The 22,992-nt window shown below is 37.4% G+C and overlaps 2 protein-coding genes across 3 annotated transcripts; both read right to left on the reverse strand.

Annotated features, from left to right (window-relative positions):
• Positions 1-15,349: 15,349 nt before the first annotated feature.
• On the reverse strand, positions 15,350-19,603 carry LOC141901852 (solute carrier family 66 member 2-like). 2 transcript variants are annotated; one of them, XM_074789366.1, is made up of 6 exons: positions 19,532-19,603; positions 18,664-18,911; positions 18,123-18,259; positions 17,493-17,555; positions 16,651-16,867; positions 15,350-16,568 (listed from the first exon to the last, which is right to left on the reverse strand). In XM_074789366.1, exons 2-6 carry the CDS (start codon positions 18,888-18,890, stop codon positions 16,400-16,402), a joined length of 813 nt encoding a protein of 270 aa, XP_074645467.1. In that variant the 5' UTR covers positions 18,891-18,911; positions 19,532-19,603; the 3' UTR covers positions 15,350-16,399. The 2 variants fall into 2 exon arrangements, with proteins under 2 accessions (XP_074645467.1, XP_074645468.1); XM_074789367.1 differs by lacking the exon at positions 17,493-17,555.
• A 200-nt stretch (positions 19,604-19,803) lies between these two features.
• Positions 19,804-22,914, reverse strand: LOC141902046 (E3 ubiquitin-protein ligase RNF166-like). The gene is made up of 6 exons (XM_074789687.1): positions 22,792-22,914; positions 22,262-22,418; positions 22,068-22,171; positions 21,868-21,982; positions 21,599-21,706; positions 19,804-21,158 (listed from the first exon to the last, which is right to left on the reverse strand). The coding sequence occupies exons 1-6, from the start codon at positions 22,911-22,913 to the stop codon at positions 21,093-21,095; spliced, it is 672 nt and encodes a 223-aa protein (XP_074645788.1). The 5' UTR covers position 22,914; the 3' UTR covers positions 19,804-21,092.
• Positions 22,915-22,992: the final 78 nt, after the last annotated feature.

Here is a 22,992-nt window from a genome sequence, read left to right on the forward strand (position 1 = left end):
TCGCCGCAATGATTCTATTGTAGCCGTCTATATTGACACATCTGCTCGGAGTTTTTTACTCGATTACTTTCGCTTCGTTTAATTACGGAATCTTTGAATAAAACTGGACATCAATTCTCATTTCATTGCGTCTACGGGCTATGCACAGAATGAAGTCGACGGATTCAAAATACATTTCCGCGTCTCAAAATGTTACCTGTGTATCCATCCTGCTTTTTTGAATAGAATGCGATGATTACTTTTTCAACAAAGAATTGAAAACTATTTGATTTCATTTTGTTGCCCGTTGGGTATTTATCCCCTCAACGGCTTCTTACTCTTAAAGTCAGCGCAATTCCCGGGGGATTTCCCTCACCATAATACGTAACGGTTAGAAAATTCGAAAAGCGGATTGAATTGATTCACACAATTCGATACTCGCTGGCGCAGATCAGATAGAGATCGTTCGATTCGACGGGTATATTTCAATCACAGAAATTTCATATCAACACGCGGGCAACATTTTCAGCAATAAATCAAAAATCTAAGTGCGCGCGCATATAGAAGATAAGTCGCCGAGAACGAGGTGCTATTAGGGCTAATGTAAAAAGCCCGGTCGATAGCAGCTATAGCAAAATGGAAAATTTCATCAGATCTTATCTTCCGTAATCAACCCCAGTGGGTTATTAATCATGTGATTTCGGCACAGACATGGCGAGAACTGATGGCTCTCCGGTTCCCAAGTGATTGCATATGTCTCTGAAACGAGCAAATTGCCACCAAATATTCGCCGGAAGATTTTCTGTAAAGATAAAGCGTATGTAGCGACGATAAATTGTAAATTTGTCGAAAGTTGCGAATGCAAGATAAATCCTCGCCCCACGGGTGTTGTATGACACTGAGCCGTCTAGTCTACACATCTAGAGGAAGATTGTTTTCATCTTTCCTTTCGATGTAAAACCGTCAAAAATCATCGGCAAACTCTCTCTCTCCCATATTAAGAATATTTCTTTTTTTACGAAACATTTTTATCGAGACCCAGCTAAAACGGCGCAATCGTTTGGCACGTGGGATGAAGAAACTGCGAGTGAGCGCGATTTAAGGAGGTGAGATTCGGACTTTTTTCGTGTCTGGCGCCAGAAAAACTACTGGCTGTAAATTAGAGCTGAAATCGGGCATGGTAAAATCGACACTATCTGACGACCGCTAGGCGAAATTGATGACATTACAGAAACTCTATCAGAAAAACACATGATTACCCCTGAACTATGCGCTATCATGAAAAACCTGTACTTGAAGATAGATCACCAAGAAAGAGGCAGGTTTGATATTAGACAGCATATTATTTTGTTATTACTGGCAGTGTCAGTGCCGAGTTTCTGTACGAGGGTCTTTTAGTAGTGTGAAATCACGCGTGAAGAGCCAACCAGTATCGCACCAACTCAATTGTTCCGTGATCTCCGGGCTCAACGAACATAGCCTTCCGCACAGACACTAAAATATTGCCCAGTGACATGTAAAAATATTGCAGATGACTATGTCACAAAGTTATCTTGTTAGTAAGATTGAGGAGCAGGGATGTTTTCATTCCATTCCGAGTGCCATTTATGGTGAGTTTTCAATGCTATCTGTGGCAATTGATTTTTGTAATGACGTTTAATTTACCATCCATCTTACTGCGGTGAAACTCGCCAGGAAGTGAGGCCCGTTCGCATAGACACGTTATCGGTTCAGGGTTGCACTTGACTTTTTATCGGTGAATTGAAGCGTGAAAATCACGTATCAGTGCAAGTTTTAGCTATTATCATGTGAACGTTTTATCCAGACCACTCCAATACACAATAAACGATCAATTTCTTTCTGGTGCATGATGAGCTTCTCTCCTCGAACCCGCAGTTACTGAGTCGTGAAAAATCGTCTCAAATATCTGGACTGAAAAGGTAAATGAGTGAGGACGTTTTACCTGATGAAGGGACTATGTATACGTTTGTAGATAAAGCTCGTATTTGGCTTCAATTAAATCCAGTTAACCTTCAAAGTAGTATATGTCGTTGCGTTTACTGATGAGATTGCTGTGAGCAGGAGGTTGAGTTGTTAGAATATTGGCCCAAAAGCGAGAATTCAAACCAAAATGATAAAACCCGCGAATCAAAGCGTTCGTCTTAGTTAAGTATTTCATCATGATTTTGATCGATGTTATTCGATTCTATTGTCATGAATAATTCATATTGAAACTGGGAGAACTGTCAGACCACTGTCCACCGAAAACATTTGACATAATTTATAAAACATTCTCGTGGAAGCCACAGGATCAAAATTATATTATCATTCCTCAATATGGACTATAATGTTATAAGTCAGTGAGTAATTGCCAGTCTCTTGCACGGATTGTGTATTCGAGGGGCAATTATGGTTCATAATCTGCGTGTTATGGCAAAATGTTAGCGGGCATCATTTCTTATATGAGTCGGCCGTCACTTTCACTCAGGCGCCAATGTATCAAGAGTGAGGTAATGTAATTTCACTAGGAATACCGACAATGGTTGAACGGCGGTTAGGAAGCGAATAATCGCGTTAGCACGCGGCAACACGCAAGTCATTAGAATTCGAATTGTATAAGTGATAACTTTTTGACGGATGATGGTTCGGTTTTTGGGCGACACGTTTATTCATCTTTGCGCCCGTAAATCGCATTATCACAGCACCTAGAAGGAGGAAAATGCATTTGATTTTCGTGAAATTAAGTTTCTTCCACGATGAGTTTTCACAAATAAATGAAATCATAAACAGATCACCGGGATCTGCCATAACGCGTCGTCGGGTTCGATCCATTCGATGTATTATATCACTGGTCGCTAAACGATGACAAAAACTAATCCACTAGAATTTAGAACCTATTGTGCTGATATAAACGCTGCTTCTCAAAGAAAGTAATCCGTCAAAATACCAAATAAAGGTAGCCTTGAGACGGTATTTTGATGTCACCTTGAGTAAACTTAGAATTTGGAAATTCAACACGCTGAAATGATTGTGTTTTGTGGCTTTGTCGATTTCGCTTTTGCTATTGTTTACTCGAGCTGAATCGACGCGTTAAAATTGAAAATGTTATTTTTTGCCCAGATGGAATCGTAATTCATCAATCACTGTAAAAATATCTTACACGCATCGCGCACAAATTATCAAACATTTTCATAATCGATGCGCGATGAAAATGACCTCAGAAATGGTGAGTAATCAAGCGGAAGAGCAGCCGATATTTTATCTTCGACGGTCATCTTTCCAGATACCGTAAAACAATCGTAACGTCCGGTATTTTTAACGCCGAATCGGAAATTAATTACTACCAAATGCCCCACGTTGAAACAATGCATAATGAGACGATCTCATCTGGTCTGTTTTTTAGAACGACAGCCCAAAATATTCGTGAGGGAAAATTGAAGTTGCGCGAATCTGCTTTACTCTAATTCTTTTGAATATCTCCATCATTCAAAATCGTCGTGTAGTGTTCGTTACTATCAATGTTCACTTTTGAAAGGAACTTGTTCTTTATCAACCAATGTCATTCTCAAATTACCGCCAAGCTATTCTTTTTCTGGCAAAATCTGAAAACAGCGACTGACAACGGATCGTAAGTAGGTTTTTATTCTCTCACTTACTTTTTTTTTCTCGTCAGGATAATGTGTTTCAGTTTCTAGTCATTTCGAATGTTGCGTAAAACCATCGACTTTATGTTACGATGAACTGTTAAAATGATTTTACTGAAGTTTGGACTGTGTAAGTTCCGCGTAAACACTACATATTTCAATATCGAACATATATTAAAATTGACAATAGTCTTGTTCCCTACTTGAGAGTTAATTTTCAGTTAATAAAAAATACGCATATCCGGTATGAATATAGACTGTTAAAGTATGAAGTCATTGTTAACTATGGATTTTATATAAAATTTCTTTTGTTTTATTTCTAGATGGACGGAAAAGATGACGCTGATCGGATCGCATTAATGAAATCAAACTCTCAATTAATCTTTCCTTCTCATCAGGATAATGTGTTTCAGTTTCTAGTTTTAAATAATCTAAAGCATTAAATGACGGTGTCTCTGTTATACACGACTGGTTTGATGTGAAGGAAGAGCCATCGGCAAGAATATTTCTTATTGGTTAATTTCGGTTCTTATTGCAATTTATCAGCTGGGTGAAATGTAGATCTTCCTTCAATTCAAGGAATTGGTGCGAACATCACGAAAATATACTTGACAGAAAATGTAGTAATTGAATTGTAAAACAATTCAGCAGAAGAGAAAAACTTATGAATATCGTAGTGATAATGGCATCGAAACGATATCGATAGCCACATTGATATCAGGCGTAATCTAAACACCGAATAAAACCCGTTCTCGTGGAAACTAAAAGAGATATATAGAATAATAGACTATCGTTTTTCTCACCTTTACACGTCACAGCTGATCCTTAACATTGACTCGTTTTTGTTAACATTCGTGATTTACTTCAGGATTTTTCTATATACAAAAACCGTAATATTAAGCTTCATTTGACGCCTTTAGCATCGAGCCTAATTGGCTCGTGTACACTTGGTTTAACCGAATCAATGTTGTATTCTTCTAGGATTCTTTGCCCTAAAAAACAATATTGGTGCGCAGATGGGGCGTCGAGGTCCATTTCTACCCGATTTCACCCAATTTCAAGCTCGGGGAGCGCGCTGTAGTAATTTATGGTGAGGATTGCCTGGTGTTTGTTTATAACGGCGTTCGCACGCGCCCGGTCACATGTTCCCCTAATCTTCGCGACGAAGTTGACAAATTTCGCAACTTTTCGACGGGTCTTTGTCGGCTGTGACTTGGCAGGTGTCACGTTCGCTTGGCTTACCTCGCTGATAAAATCAAATGCAAATTATGCGACTTCTGACAGCTGAATTTAGATTCTGTTTAAATGGAATTATTATTGCGATGAACGGAACGTCGCTCGTGATTCGTAGGTCAAAAGGGGACATTTTACTTTCATCTAATTACATTGTGATATTGCATCAGATGGAGTTCTGAGATAAGAAACTTCTGACTTTAAATCCGGGTCAAAATGTCCCGGTATTGTCTTAAGAATTAAAAGGATTAAGGTTTTAGTCTTGGTCTTATGGTCGCGGTTGTCATTTCACCACGTCACAAGATATTGATGTTGTATCGCTTTTCTGCCAAACGATCTTTCATTTCCCGCCCATACAGCTAATCTCCAAAACCGATTTTATGATTTTCTATTTTTTGTACACTTATTTCTCATTGTGGTAAATATTTAATACAAATGAAACCTTTGGAGCAGTAGAACATGGCCGAAGACTAATTGAATTGAAAAGATACATACGATGATTAAGAAAACTGAGTTCTACTTTAACAAAAACAAATACATACTCGCGCGTTAATGTAATTGGTTTATAAACCAAAACGTGTTTTTCGTCGTGATCCGGTCATTTTTTCACCTGAAACTATCAGTTAAAAACAAATCAATCTCCTTTTAAAACCTCGCGATCACGAACTGTAACGCTTTGCGGTCTGCGGATGCTGCTAAGCGCTTTGTTCACGGCCGTACGGTCAATGTTTAGTGGATTACCAAGATTTGCTAACTGTAATCATCCCGAGTGGGTTGACTTTATGCGACTAATGCCAGCGATGATTTGACACAACCTGTCGTTTTGCTTCGAGTTAATCGAGTTACTATCGCTGTTGCTACCGGAAAACACGCGTATAATGAATTCAATATCGCCGATTCGAGGATGTGGCTTATTATGTAACCGGTTTCGTTTTCAATTTTCGGATGAGACGTTACTGGTTTCACGTGGCTTCTGCGACGGAATTCGTTACTTAATACCGATAAAGAGATTTGATTCACCAGAGGGATGACAGCACTCCCCGATTTAACAGACTTGCCACAGAGCAATCTAGTTGCTGCCATAAGATAAGATACCTTTATTCATCGCGACAAGGATGTAGACAAACATGCTAATAATACATTATGTAAAAAATAAGGGATTTACAGGACATTTCAACATATCTATTCATCAATGATTTCGGGTCCTTCGTATTCAATAACTCGTAATATTTTAGCTCATCAGTAAGCCTGATGATGGCCAGTGTTTAACCGACACATTGCTCGAAATATATACCAAATATATGCCATGCTTTTTATTTTTTGGCTGAATTTATAGTGGGACTTCTCTCGTTACTTAACATGCTTAATGAATTATTTTTACAGGTAACCACCGCGCGTAACTTTATCTGAATGCCTTACCGTGAGGTGCTGCCACTATGCTCATAATTAGCGGAATTCTCGTACACTACTATGAACCACCCCTGGCAATTAGCTTCGTGTTAGTGTATAAAAAAGCCGCTAATGATTTGCATAGCGGCAGCACCTAACGGTAGAAGGATCGTGGTGGTTGAAGCTTGATCGTCAATAGAGGCTTCGTCTGATTCAACCCCACGTGCAGCATACCCGGTTGATTCTAACTCGAATAAGTTAGGACTTGGACCTGAATTAAAACTTTTATTTTATTACAAAGGTTACATAGGAAATGACACAGGAGACCGGTAGACAAGACAAACAATCATGAACGTACAGTATTGGTATAGATAGACAACAATTTAAAAAAGAGACTAGTTAGTAGAATCAGTGACATCTGCGGATAATAGAATGTTATTGCAATAGTTCTAAGATTGAGTGCCCTGGTGAATGTGAGAACTAGAGACTTGAAATGATTCTGATTATGATGAATCCACTGTGTATGATGACAAAAACGCGAACAATTTGTAGTGAACAAACTGAGCATACGAGTGATGCTGATGTTAAATGGGTTATGAAGACTTTGGGAAAAAGAATTTTAAATAAAATTTGTTTTGTATAAAACGTTTACCATATGTGTCTGTAATAGTTAAGTAAAAAAAAATTAGCAACGGGACGCTCGCGGTTGCGCGCTGATGACTTGTGGTCGGTAGTTCAATACGTATTTATGAGTAAAGCCCAAGCCGCGCACCTTGACAACCCACGACGAATTGTGTAGGTAGTTGCACCCTCGATCACTACGTCCCTGGTTCAAGTCTTCGGTAAAATTATTTTCTAGGCTAAAAAATTAATTATCCGGCTGGGTTTTGAAATATTTCCTTTGATGCGATTCCAGCCTACCAGAAGAAAGACATGGATTCCTACGAAAAAGTCCAAAGACGAGCAACAAAGTTAGTCCCCACTCTAAAAGACTCATAATATCAACAACAGATGATGCAACACAAACTACCATCGCTGAGTTACACACGTTCACGTGGTGGCATGATCGCCGTGTACAACTGCCTACACGGGAACTACCGTATCAACTCTGAGAGACTAATACCACAGAACCACTATCGTAGAACTAGGGTCCACTCACTGAAACTGGCAAAATCCCGATCAAGGAAAAACATCCGGAAGAACTTTTTCAGTCAACGCGTAAATAACTGGAATAGCCTAACAGAAGATATAGTTAATGCACCCAGCATTGACAGTTTCAAAGCGCGACTCGATAACTACCGGCAACACAAACTTACGAACAACGTCCACAGCTGGTTTCATACCTAGCAATAATCAACAAGAGACAACCTAGAAATAGGCATATAATGCCTCCCGTTGGTTGTAACCGATGCGATACGATACGATGTAATTTTGCTGGGAAGTTGGCCGTTGGTTCTTAGTTTTGCCCATACATAGGAATGTATCATCATTGAAATACGTAATAGTGTCACGTGTTCCCGTTTTATAAATTCCTTTAATTGAAAAAAAAGAAATTAAAATTTCCATTTTGTCAGGAGTGTGCGAATGTGTTCGATAGATCAGAATAAACACTACACATTTTGATATCGAACCTGAATTGAATCGACAATAGTCCAACTCGAGATCTAATGTCACCAGAGCGATCAGTTGAACTAACACAGGAAACACATATATATATTCAACCGATCCAGTTATTTAAAGGTACATAAGAATTGATGTTACAGATCGAAAAAATATCCCTTCGATTTAAAGAATCATGTAAACTCGAACGCCTAAACTAGCTATCAGTACTTCAAATACTGATTCCAAAATCAAACCCCTCCGCTTCGTTCCCAGTAGGCGTGATGGGTTTGTAAGGGATACCGAATCAAGTCAGATCATATCTAACTACCAAATAAAACGGTGATCCGATAAAATGTACCCACCCGTGAAGCAGAACAATCAACTTAAATTCGTTCATAACACCCGTCCTTGGGGTTCTTTGCTAGTATTATATAATTCTATGTTATGTTATTTATTGTCGAAAATATGAAGCAATATATGTGTTATTTTTCAGGGTCGTCAATAAACTTTCAAGTAAGTTTTCTTGTTTTATGTTGGCCGCAGCACTTTTCCAATTCTTCCTAATCGACCGGGATTCGAACCTGATTTATACATCAGTTTCAATATAATTCAATAATCATTATATATCAATTGCTGTAATTTTCGCCCCGTTGTTTCCCTAAAACCCTTTTTTTATTACTACATGTACTTTTCTCATTTTCTCGGCGCCTGAAAAATGCCATCCGAAAATTCCAACAAAATAATTAAATTCAAGTATATACTTTAGAAAAAGTACCATAAAAGTACTCTTAAAATGTGCCATTGCAAAAACCGAATTCAATGAATCTAATTAATGTTTACTATTCACTTTACTATTCAATTTTCACTACTCGTGATGAACAAATAAAGTTTTGTATATAAGAATCGGTTTTGGAAGTCTTTCTGTGGCGGTTTTTCTAACTGTGGAGTTTGACAGACGTCTTCATCATCAGATCACACAAGGAGGATACAACTGAAGGTAAGTTTAACAATAGATATTAGTCCACTGTAAATTTCATCTCATGTTCACATTGATGGCGTTGGTTTTTGAAGTTCAAATCGAATGTTCATTTCAGTAATCGCATCATGAGAGGTTTCACATTTTCCCTGCTGTTCCTGGCTTCCTTTGTAGCAGTAATAGAGAGTAGGCCTCAGCAGATGGTTTATTACGAGGCAGAAGGGTTAGGGGTAGACACAGGCTTTACAGGCGAGACAGGTTTCGGCGGGACAGGTTATGGTGCGACAGGTTACGGTAACACAGGTCTCGTCAGCGGTGCTGGCACAGCGATCATTGATACTTCTGGAACAGGAACAGGTTACTCCAATAGTAACATACAATCAACATCTGGAAATAGCTACAGTTCTGGAACAGGAACAGGTTACTCCAATAGTAACATACAATCAACATCTGGAAATGGCTACAGTTCTGGAACAGGAACAGGTTACTCCAATAGTAACATACAATCAACATCTGGAAATGGCTACAGTTCTGGAACAGGAACAGGTTACTCCAATAGTAACATACAATCAACATCTGGAAATAGCTACAGTTCTGGAACAGGAACATCTTCAAGTGGAACAGCCGGAACATTTCAATATGGAGCAGATGGAGGTTTCTACAATTCTGCACAAAATCTTTACTGGTACGTTGATGCTACAACAGGATCATTTTACTACTTGACCAATACAGTGCCAGCTGGAAGTTACTACGATACCGCCGCACGACTGTATTATTACTACGATACCGCTACTGGAAAATATTACACCTACAACTCTACATATCAAGTGTTCTACTATTTAGACGGTACAGTTAACTACAATGCTGGCTCACCAATACGTTCATCCGGCTCTAGTTCCTCCAGTTCAAATTCTGGAACAGGAACAAGTTACTCCAATAGTAACATACAATCAACATCTGGAAATAGCTACAGTTCTGGAACAGGAACATCTTCAAGTGGAACAGCCGGAACATTTCAATATGGAGCAGATGGAGGTTTCTACAATTCTGCACAAAATCTTTACTGGTACGTTGATGCTAATACAGGATCATTTTACTACTTGACCAATACAGTGCCAGCTGGAAGTTACTACGATACCGCCGCACAACTGTATTATTACTACGATACCGCTACTGGAAAATATTACACCTACAACTCTACATATCAAGTGTTCTACTATTTAGACGGTACAGTTAACTACAATGCTGGCTCACCATTACGTTCCGACTCCGGTTCCTCCAGTTCCAATTCTCAAGTTCAAACAACAAATTACGGTTGCGGTTAAACAAGAGCACCAGGTAAACTATAACAGATTTAATATATGCTGACTATGTCCGCTATGGATTTCATATTAAACTACTATGTTTTGTTTTATTTCTAGATGGACAGAGAACAGACGCTGACCGGACCGTATTTATGATATCAATTTCTCAATTAATCTCTACTTTTCTCATCTGGATATCGTGTTTCAGTTTCTAGTTGTTAAATAATATCAAGCATTCAATGATGTGGTCTCTGTTTTACACGACTGTGTTGACGTGATGGAAGAACCATCGAATGTAACTTTAACAACGCAAATTTTGGTCCTATTAGTGATGAATGGCCCGCGTCAGAAAATCCTACTGAAATCACGAATAGACGTTCCATTGTGAAATACCAAAACCGAAGCTTAATTTGAACACATTATATTGACATGACAACGAGACAAACAATACCAATACGAATACAAATACCAATACGAATATTTATTACACTTCAACCATTTCCATGGTATATGGAGGAAAAAACAGAATTTAGAATTATTTACAAAAACAGGAAATAAAAGTATTTTAAAAGATAAAAAACAACGATCAACACATTACGACACAGACAAACTGTCTCAGCTCAGAGGACGAAGTAATAACAAATATGTAAAGGAATATTAAATTACAATATACAATATAACACGAACAAAGAGCTCAGTAGCAGAATTAATAGATGCTCTCAAAAACGGTATTTCCGCCGCTGGTTCAAACCGTGATATACCGAGACAACCTGGAAATAGGCATAAAAATGCCTCACGATTCGATACCATACCATACGATACCATACCATACGATACCATACCATACGATACCATACCATACGATACCATACCATACGATACCATACCATACGATACCATACCATACGATACCATACGATACCATACCATACCATACCCATACGATACGATACCATACGATACGATACGATACGATACCATACGATACCATACGATACGATACCATACCATACGATACCATACCACACCATACAATACCATACCGTACCGTACCATACAATACCATACCGTACCGTACCATACCATACCATACGATGAAATATTTCGCAATATTTTGGTGCGAGCAAAATGCAGGGAACCACACAGGAAGAAATTATGAGTTTCTTGGTCATAATTTCATCGAGCCAAAAATACTGTAGCCACTTGAAATCATGGATTACTAAATGAGACAACACCAAAAAAGAACATCATCTACAATAACTTGACTTCGGAGGAATCCCGCAGAAAAAAAACATTGATAAAGCGAATAACATTTCCCGACATTAAGGACCGCTTTTTCCTAGTTGCCCAAAACTAATATTTTATATCATTGAAGTTTTTGAACTACACAACCGTGTAATCTTCAAATGTATACATAATGGTATATAAGCGACCTGCTGGGATATACTGTAGTACTGTCGAGAAGCTCTGACTGGTCGTAAAATTCGATTGAAATTGGGAAACCAAAGTTGACACGTTTAGACACGTTTATCAAAATGACCACATGACTTAGCATGTATATTTATCTATTTCATGGAGTGGAGGTGACAAACTGGTTGAAACAAGTTATCACTGAGATTTAGAGTTCGATAGTGATGATATTTAGCAATGCATGATTAATTCGTCTACTAGAAAATTCACATCGCGTCCTTTTGCCCAATTCAGCAGCCAAATAAATCTTCCGTACCAATATACACGATCGAGCGGTATCGCGCTATGAGAAATTATGTCGGTTGAAAAAGGTCGAGAATATTCAAGTTCAAGTTGGAATTTATCTCACGAAAAGCATGACAGGCTGTATTGCGATTGAGATAAAAATAACAAACGATACAATTTACAATTTCTAAATACAATTAAGAAAAAGAGAGCGAGAGAAAAAGTAGCTTTCTGTACGGGGTAAGCGAAGACTTAAGGATGCTGTCGCAAGCACCCAGTTCAAATTCAACACGTGACAGATGAATTCAGCATTTACTGGACACTTCCGGCCTCGTAATCATACAGCCATTCCTTTTCCACAAACGCCAAACCACTGTGAAAAAGGCGTGGCGTGTTAAGGCCCTCGCATACGAGCTGAAAACTTAAAGGCCCCGGCACAAGAGCGCATTTAGCGCAGAATATATAAGGCCCCCGACATGAACCGAAAAATGCGCTCAGCAAAAGGAAGCTGCGGCAAGCACGTATGCATTATACAACCATATTTACTGCATATCTGCACCATTTACTCGCGACTTTAATTGTCCTTGTCAAATCTATTTGAATATAAAGGGATTTTTCTCTTCTTATTACATCTTCATCGGCATTAAAAGTCTTGCAAGGGGAAACTTGTGATTTTGATAATTTAAGTAATCCCATATCATTAAGAAAGTGATATTCGTGTCATAAATCAGTGTGTTTCTAATCTGAAATCAATACGCTAGCCACTATTATCAGTTTTTGAGTAATGACGCATGCGCATTAACGACGAATGAAACGCAAATGACGCTGAGTTACCCGCACACAAGAGCGCAGTTGGCGCTGCGTCAAAAAATATCAAACATGATAGATATTTGGCTAACGACAAAATGCGCTCGAAAAGGCCCCCGCACAGGAGCCAGCGCTGCGCCATTTGCGTACGCAGTTTTCAGCTCGTGTGCGGGGGCCTTAAAGTTGCCGCCTTTAATTTACTTCAATTTCGTCAAAAGCATATATTTAAAGGGAAAAAACGTCATTCGGTAAATTATCCGCTCCCGCAGAGAATCCTGGTTACGCCCCTGATGTCGTATCATAGTTACCTATAGACGATACCACTTTCGTGGATAAAAATGGTGGGTGTCAGTACTTAGGAACAATATATAACAAAACGCACTGAAACGGAATTAATTTCGCTGAGTAAGATCAAACAATCGGGCGAGAAGCGAATAGGGTTTCCAATTATAGATAATTATATTAGACAGTTATTTGCCACGAGTTAACACTAATACAAGCCCTTTATTTACACAATTAACGCATTGAATCTACACCAAATATATTTACTTTCCGCGAATATCAAAAGCTGGAAAATAAATCCACCCACGATGCATTACCGGTTTTGTCAAATTATCTTTTGGTACCTTGCTAAACCCGGATAAGATAGATATAATATATTATTATCGTTATTATTATTATTACTAATGATAAAAATGATAACAAAAATATCTGTTTTATATGGATAAAAAAAACACGTGTAAAAAAGAACACATATAACATTAGTCGGTCACTTGAGTTGCAATGTTCAAGGTGAACAGAAAGAAGACATGTGACAGAATAAATTAAAGAATGTCATTGAAACGAAAGATGTACGATATAAGACTAAATGAAATTATCATTCTTATCAGGTCCTACAACTGGTACGCCAGACACGTAAATGAATTAATTCAAGCTGAGGCTCACGCCTTCCTTCATTCTATTCCCATATCTCTTCGCGGTCTTAGATCTTTGGGTTCGGATTTTTCGATAGAATCAGCTCTGGGGATTCTTCATGATGGCACGTAGGCCTACAGTAGGTATGAGTTCAACCCAGACAAAAAATATCGCAATAAAAAGGTTCATGTATTAGAACCTAAATTCAATTATGTTTTATTGATTATGAACATTATTGCTAAAACGAATTGGATAAATTTAATTGCTATTTGCTTTACAATTGTCATTTTTATAAAGATGAACAAATATAGTTTAGTATATAAACTTCGATTTCGATAGTCAATTCTGTAGTTTTTCAGGCGTGTTCATCATCAGCTCACATTTGGACGATACAATTGTACGTAAGTTTGAGACGGCTTAAAGATTGATTACATGATTTCATTTTAGGGCCTTTATTTTTTGGGCATGGCGTAAGATTATTGAATGGGTAGTATTTTTCCCCATTTCAGTAAAACATGAAAGGTTTCACGTTTACCCTGCTGTTCCTGGCAATGACGTTGTTTGTCGTGGTAGTAGAGAGTTTGTCTGTCGCCAAAAGGCTTTCGCCTCCAACCAACCCTGCACCTGCACCGGCAGGTCCCTCAATTTTACCAGTTAACGCCACCAAATCCAACTCAACCGGTAACTCTGATGACTCCGAATCAAGTAGTTCCAGCTCGGAATCATCCAGCTCCGAATCAAGTGAATCCAGCTCCGGATCAAGTGAATCCAGCTCCGAATCAAGTGAATCCAGCTCCGAGGAATCCAGCTCCAGTAGCTCAAGCTCAAGCTCAAGTTCTGAAGAAGACGTATCTGCTGTATCTGTTTCATCGTCTGAAGAAGATTTGGCGATTGCTATGATCCCCGTAGAGTTAGGTAGCTCAAGTAGTTCCAGTAGTTCGGAGAGCTCAGAAAGTTCGGAGAGCTCAGAAAGTAGTTCACAGAGCTCAGAGAGTAGTTCGGAGAGCTCAGAGAGTAGTTCGGAGAGCTCAGAGAGTAGTTCGGAGAGCTCAGAGAGTAGTTCGGAGAGCTCAGAAAGCGAATCATCGTCATCATCGAGCAGTTCCGAGGAAGAGTCCGGTGGCAGCGGCGCTTCAAACAGCACAGTACCTGCTGTTTCAGCAGCGGTCGCTTAAAGCAGGGAAGTGTGATCATCACACTTCCCTGCTTAAAGCAAAGGTAATCTCTCACATTTCGTTTAATAGACCTTTTACTTACTTTATGGATTAGAGAAGTGCAGATGGAAAAAATATCAAAATGTCAATTTCAATGAAAACGAAGTCACCTTTAACAGGGAATTACATTCATTACTGATTCTATATTTTTAGAGTGGATACAGAAGCATTCAAGGGTATTACGACGAACACGGAACGTAACTTACCATCAAGCCCAAAACGGACAGAATGAAATAACAAATCTCTCTTTAGAATATTATGTGTTTCATATTCTGTTCAATAAACAATCGAAGCATTAATTTTGTATTTGCTGTTTGTACGTGCTGGTTGGTGTTTTCAGTTCTGCCGTGAATTTACTCATTGAGCAGCAATCTTCGAATCCAAACCATTTATAAGAACAATGGCGTCTTTTGAGTTTTTATGATGGGCAAGCGTGAGACATGTGCGGAGAATAATACTACAGCAACCGTAATCAAATTCATGGATTGCTGCGCATTTCGTGGTACGGTCTGACAGTCGTTTCTTTATCCACAAAACGAAAACTAACGAGACCTAAAAACGCCTTTTTTAAAACCAGACATCACTGTAATATTTATTCAATAAATATATCAATTTCAGAAAAAGAATGTTAAATGTATACTATAATATACTTACATTATAAAATATGGAGGAAAGTTTGAACGATGTAGTAGTGATCATTAGAAAATGAATTTGAGTAAAAGGAAGCTAACTATTAGATCTTTTAATTCACAGTTTATGACATAAATAGCTTAACATGAAATAGTGAGATGTTATATGGCTGGTAAATCAATTTGCAATTTTACAATCGATTTGAAATTTGGACGGCAATTCATATAAGGAATCAATCGTTGCACCAAACATTTGCTTGTGAAAGCGCAACAGTGCGCTTCTATTCCGAGATTCTCCAGGACAAAGGCAATTAACATCCCCTATACCCTAAAACCTCATTCACTTTAAACAAATCCATCCTACCCCGCATGGAATTGAACTGCTGAACATCAACCTGGTAAAAAAGATCGTTACTGGTTCCATTAGTATAAAGTGTGTTACCAATTCGAGGGTTCAGAGTTGAGAAGGCAGAACCAGTATGATGATAATCATATTTGAGGAGTTTTTGAAGAAAATACCAAACAATTCGAAGAGGTTTCCATTGGTGATATTAAACATTTGCCAAATTCAAAGTCTGTGTCTATGAGTACTTTAGACTGTGAGCCATTGTCATATACAAGAAGAAAATACGTACATATTTTGAAATGTTTAAGACTTTAAAAATTTAAAGAGTTTCAGAGTAATTTCTCAAAATTCGAGATCGAGATCGAATTCAAGGTCCTTCCTTTCTTCAGTTGAGTTGAAGTTATCAACGAATCGAGGAATATCTAGAAGTAAGAACCTTGAATTCATCAGAAAAACACACTATCACTGAAATAGATTTTAACCCACGTGATCAATAAAATATATTAGCTCAAATTTCCCACTTTCAACCGCTTGAACAAAGAAAGACTTCATTTGATTTGAGTTCGAATTGTCAACAGTGACAATTGTTGTGTAGATTCAATGCTCCAAACTGAACAGTATTTCACAATGAAGACGTTTCAGTAAACATTAAAAAAATGGTCTAGTTCATAAAACTGCCGGTTTCGATCCATAGTAAACTACCTGCGTTAAAATAGCCAGGTCAAGGGACACTTGTAAAGCACCACAAACGGAAAACTGTATCGGCTGAGCTCTTAATATGAAGTAAACCGTTTTGAATATATCACCGCAAGTCCAGAAACATACCATCTTTACGCTGAAATAGAGAAAAATAATCATTTCTGTGTTTGTGTTAAATGAAGAAAAATCCTAATTTTAAGCGAAATGGCAACACATACCTCATTCCTTTAGTTGATTTCATGAGCAGATTTCGATAAAACTGAGGAGCTCCGAGCATTGCCTCCGTAAATAATGACATAAAACCTAGTAGTTCTATATACAGTGTATTATTGATGAGGAGGTATGTCAACAGTCCTATACCTGTAGCAAATGTCACTAGGAACTGCAAATAACTAGTGAAATCTGTCCAACGCCAGAAATATTTGCTTTCGAACTCTGAAAGAAAAAAAAACAACGAATAAGATACCGTTCTGAAGTGGAATACATGATTTCTTGTTTCGATAGAGAATTAAAGATTTACGACGGGTATTTATCATGTATTTATGGCTCAACACAAAGAAAAGCAACCAGGGTTAGTTCGATTAACCCTTTCAGTGCGTCTACACCGCAGTGCGTCTGTATAAATCAGTGATGAATTTTGCTAGTACACCGCACTGCGGTGTATTGATGTAATTAGTAATTAGTTTTTATCTCTATTAAAGATGGCAGCACCTGTAAAACATAGTGAAATATTAGTAACTAACGATACACTGCGCCGCGGTGTAGACGCACTATAGTGGTATTGCTTTTATTCAACCCCCTGGGATGGAATTTTTCAAAATTTTCAAATATCTCCAGCACTATCGGGTATCAATTAGTCAGCACTGAAAGGGTTAAAGCTGTCAAAGCACCTGACAACCACTGAGAAAGAGAGAGAGTGAACCATTAATCAAAAAAAAAAGAAAACTAAAACATGCATCAGCATTGTCAGACGGCACACTTGCACATGTTAAGATAGTAAATTCGAGTAAAGCTGTTATAATGATTACATTCTATAACACTTAAACAATAGCCTACATACTCATGAAATCATGAACACTGTTTTTCCTGACAGGAGTTTTTGATGCATGTTCTGGACTGGCATCTAATTAAGATATACATGAAACACATTTAGCACGGATAAGTTTCTTTTTATAGGTCTCGAAGTCAACGAAAAGATATCAACGATGAATTTGTCTCCCAAGACAACAGATTTTCAATTTATTCACAGTCTAACCACTTAAATCCCGATCAGTTCGGACTGATGAAACGCATCTGATGATCAGATCATATTTTACATTCATTCACATGTGGACCATTAAATATTATCCAGATTAGATCAAAATTCGCATTAAACTAGCTTAATTGCTCTCTCCTTTTTTTCATATCCTTACAATTGGCTTCTTTTCACATTCTATTCACAACAAAATGCAAGGATTTTCACATTTTTTCCAGATTTTTCATGAACCCAGTCCAGATCACAATAATATATTGATTATTGCCATCGATACTGATTAAAATAGAATCTCTCAACTTCAACTCAAGTCTATGAGCTTCTACACTATAGCATAAAGAAAGAATCAAAATATTTTGATAGACACTACTACTGAATTTTTAACATATTTTCATATTAAGATAATATTTTCCTCTTTTTTCTAAATATTCAACTCACCGAGGAATGTATGAGATCTGGCGCTGATAATTTCATTGCGGTTTTTCACCTCTGTACATAAACGCACCAACAGTAACATTGTGATTATCATTATAATACTCTGAGCTACAAGTGGAAGCTCAAAGTGTTTACCAAACCTAGGGGGAAAAAACAAAATATATGCTGTTTACCCGAGTGAAAATATCCTGGGGACCTGATGCACAGTAGTTAGGCCTACCATAATAGTAACATTTAAAAAAATATTATTCCAGAGGTAGGTCAAGGGTGTCTTATGTGGCTTCCCGAAAACCCTCAAAACTTTGACTATCCCATTTATTTTAAGGCACTTTATGTCAAAATGGGCACTTTCTGTAGAACAAAGGCATTATTTTGTTCGAAATTCTTTTCAGAAGACGGAATTTTTCCATCAAAAAGGGGATGCCTTTCTTTCTTTGTCTAATTTACCTAGGATACTGGGTGGCAGGCCCCTGTGATCTGCAGGAAAGCAATGGCCGAAAACTTCACTAAAAATATATCTGAATTTCACTTCATTCATATTTACCAGAACATCAGTCTAAGTATGTTAGCAACCAGCAGCGTCAGGCAAACAAACGTCGAGAATCCTTCCGTATTTCCAGACCGTTTTATCTCTAGATATTGCGGTATGAATGGTACGACACCACCAAATATCATAGCACCTGCAGCACCAGATGCTATTGCGTTACGTAATGTCATATTCCACATGACCGGTATGTCTAATAGTTGATTCAGATCCATCACAACTTTCATTTACACATCCGACGATCAGAGCTGAAATGAAGTACAAATTTTTTTAGTTGCCTTCTTAAAGGTAAGGTCTATAGTAGCCTAGGATACTGACTGGAGGACAAAATATTTTGTAGCAGGCACCTGTGTTGTTGTGAACCTTCAACTAAATAGGCCTATGCGTGGGTGGCTATCAGTCATTAAGTTAATGTTTTAATCCCCCACCACAGTAGTCTAATACCTAGCCGTCATTCTACAAACAACGTTGTAGGAAACCCGTTACAACGACTGATATTCAGACTACCACCGCAGGGACTTGTAGTACTGTAATAATTCTGTGTTTTATGTTTTCTCTTTTACATTAATTATGTTAATATCTCTTTCTAAATCAATTGCCCCATTAAGTAATGTTTTAATCTCTAAGTCTCGCGTTGTTGTCCTGCTCTATATAACTGTCGATCAGATAATGATTATATTAGTTTCAAATCAAGGACCAATAATTTTTAATAAAAAGTTATTTTGAATTCTGGGTGTATGCACGTTGTCAGTAGTAGTGTATATAATGTAAAAAGGATCATCTGACAATGACTGTTTGTTGTTGTTAGGCTAATCTAACAATACGAGACTGGATTAACCAGGTTATCGTTTTTACACTACCAACTAACTCTGATAAAAAGCTGCAGTGATTGAGTGACGTCTTCACCATAGATCCTCTGGACTTCGAGGAAGTAAGAACGCGAAACTATTTTGACAAATCTGTTTACCACGCGCTGTATCGATTATGCCAATGTGTGACATGGGTTCGAATCCTAGAAAACCTCAGAAGAACTGGGATCGGGCTTTCCACGGGACCACGGCGCCTCTGTTAGACGAAGAGTCAATGTGATTCTCCAAAACGAATAAAATTGAATACTTAAATTTCTGATATTCATGCTTATATTTATTGCAAATATTTCAAAGCACTATCTTAATACACTAATCCAGCGCATAGCACTACAGAATAGACACTAAACAGTGTAGTGTAAGTCTAGGAAAGGGAACAACTGACAATATCAACTAAGGTCAGCTTCGTGTGTTCTTAGCATATTCAAACATACAACTCTTTAAATACAATTGCTGTAAAACTCATCTATTTATAACATGAATTGGCAAATTATTTCACAAAGCCCAGAACCTGCTGAGTCGAACTCTATACATATTTACAACATTACAGTAAATAATGTCTACCAAGTGATAATGCGGGATTATTATATTTCAAACAGTGCAACGTAGTTGAACCCGTACATTTATCATATTAAATGCACTCATTGTCCTTGCATGAAGTAGAACTAATTTCGGAACCACAAAAGTTCAGAAAACCCTTAACGCGACAAAAACATGGTGGAATTAACCCAGTAAAATTATTTTGCTATTTGTGATCTGTATACTAGTATAAATGGTTCTAACTGTAAATAAGCAGTTTATTTTTACAAACTTCGTGGATAAATTGCCGTACTTTCCTTGCTTAAGTTCAATATTAAATTCAATATTAAATCTTGAATATTATATAATTATTTTGTTGAAATTATCAAGAATTACAAATTCTCTCAGTCTAACGCCGTCTCAACTTCAAGGTGTAACGAGGTGAAAACGAGAACCCTTACAAACAGCTTCCAAGAAAATCACAAAAGCATCATCTCTACATATTATCAGCCACAGAATATTTCGTCATTCTATCTAAATATTAGCCTAGTTAAACGCGAAGAGAACAGTACAATAGATATATTTACTCCGATATATTTTAATTCAGCAATATTCCATAAACTGTAGGCTACCAGACCAGGCAGTGTGAGGCTTTCAGATCTTTATGCGGATAGCAAAGGCAATTTTAAGGCTAAAAAAAATTGATACCTTGTTTCTCCGCTCTGCTGAGCTTAAATGTTGACCCGGCCGGCCGCCTATCTACCCTATACATTACTTTTTTTTAAATCGTGATCAATTTTACCATAACAGACCGCCGCTATATAAATGAATTGTTTATAAATTTTATCATATTTTACAAAAATGACCCGGCCGCCGCGGAGAAACAAGGTATCATTTTTATTTAGCCTAAAGTGAGAAATGTTAAACCCTGTTTCTAACACATAGATATGTAATGCTGAGTTTGCATATTCTTAATATGAAATAGTCGGGACAATACTGTAAAACGATATACAAGAAATGACTGCGAGATTGTTTCCGTTTTGTCTAACATTCTTCTAGAGATGCTTGCAAAGCAGCTTCCAACATTGCGTCATCATCTTGAGAATAGTCCTGAAAATAATACATGATTATTGTAGTAGAAAAGCCTACTTCAGGCAAAAAAATTTGTTTCCTTGTTTCTCCTTTCGTCTGAGCTTGACCCGAAGTTGACCCGGCCTTCAGGCAAAAAAATGTGTTTCCTTGTTTCTCCTTTCGTCTGAGCTTGACCCGAAGTTGACCCGGCCAGCCACCTATCTACCCTGTACATTATTTTCATTAAAATCATGAATCGAGCTTACCATAACACACCCGGCAGCTATAAAAATGCACTGATTACAAATTTTATTGTGGGTTACATAATGATCCGGCCGATTAGGAGAAACAAGGTATCATTTCTTAGCCTTACCTTGATTTTACGTTTATTACTGTATATAAAATGTATTTTACACAGATTTTTGCATCAATCTCGAAAATATGAAGCTAACCAGCCTGTTTATACTGTTTATACTTACAACATATGTGTCGTACTCAAACCGATGTCGCAGATTTAAATGATTGATGAAATTCGAACTTTTTTGTGAAGGGTTTCCCCAAGGCATTGAGGCACAGATCGGACACACCTAGCAATACAGACAGTGATATTTAAAAAAGATTATAGGAACAATGGTCATACAGTCGAATTCACTTGCATTACTTAACTAAGTAAGTTGACCGAATACCAAACCAAACCATAAATTAAGTGAGTAAGGCATTGACTGCAAAGGTTTTTAAATGTACTTACAACATGGGCCAAACTATGTTTATGAGTGTGATTACAATGTTTTACTAAATCTGTAGTTGTAAGATGGTTCACACCGCAGTATGGACATTGGAATGTACATCTATTTGGAATAACGCTGAAATATAGAATAATGAAATTCAACGTTGTAACAAAATGATGTAAATTCATGACTATACTTTTTAAAAAGATTTCAACAGCACCTTGGTAGCTTTTGAGAAGTCTTCGCAATTGGTTCAAACTTTTTGTGTCCCTGAGGTAAAGCTTTACAGTGATTGCCGTGAGAACGCAGTTTAGACAAACTCATCTGAACGAACAATATGAAATATAGCGTATCATTATACATTCGGAAATAAGTAATATCGAAATTCGTTCAATCGTCATAATAGAATTCTACCTTTTTCGAACATCCTTTACATATGACTTTATTAGACGATAACACTTTGTCGACATCGATGGCTTTTTTCTTTTTCTTTGGATCGAAGACAGTTCGACAAAGAGGGCATTGTGGTTCTGATAAATTAGTGTAGGCAGACACACAATTTCCGCAGAATCTGAATTTTAGATTATCTCTATAATATATTTATTATGAATAACAGTTTGCTTCAGAGATCAAATATTCGATTGCATCAAACATCTGGCATACATCCAAGATGATTAAAGAATTATGAAATATTATCTCTTTAACTCAGAAACATTTCAGTTACATATATATAGATATACACATGTATATGATTCAATTGTCACATCGTATAAATGGTATCATTCATAATAACTGAATCTAACTCTATTACATGTATGCTATATAAGACAGCTGTTGCAGTACATGGTATAAACAATAACAAAGAAGTCAGCTGATCAAAACAAACCAGGAAAAAGCTCACATCTAGAGCTTAAAAATACAATTAAGAGAAAATTTCTACTTACATATGTCCACACGCTATAGTGAAAGGTTTCTGATAAACCTCTAAACAAATAGCACAGATGACATTGTCCAAATCGTCTAGATTTTTACTTGGCTTTGCTAATTGAGCCATTGAGGAAGCCATTTTTCATAATAATATTGGAGCAAATCCAATGAGCTAGTTCAGTGATTGGCTAATGATGGCACCACTTCCTAGTAGATTC

This window comes from Tubulanus polymorphus, chromosome 3, assembly GCF_964204645.1.
Source record: "Tubulanus polymorphus chromosome 3, tnTubPoly1.2, whole genome shotgun sequence".
Classification (NCBI taxonomy): Eukaryota; Metazoa; Nemertea; class Palaeonemertea; order Tubulaniformes; family Tubulanidae; genus Tubulanus; species Tubulanus polymorphus.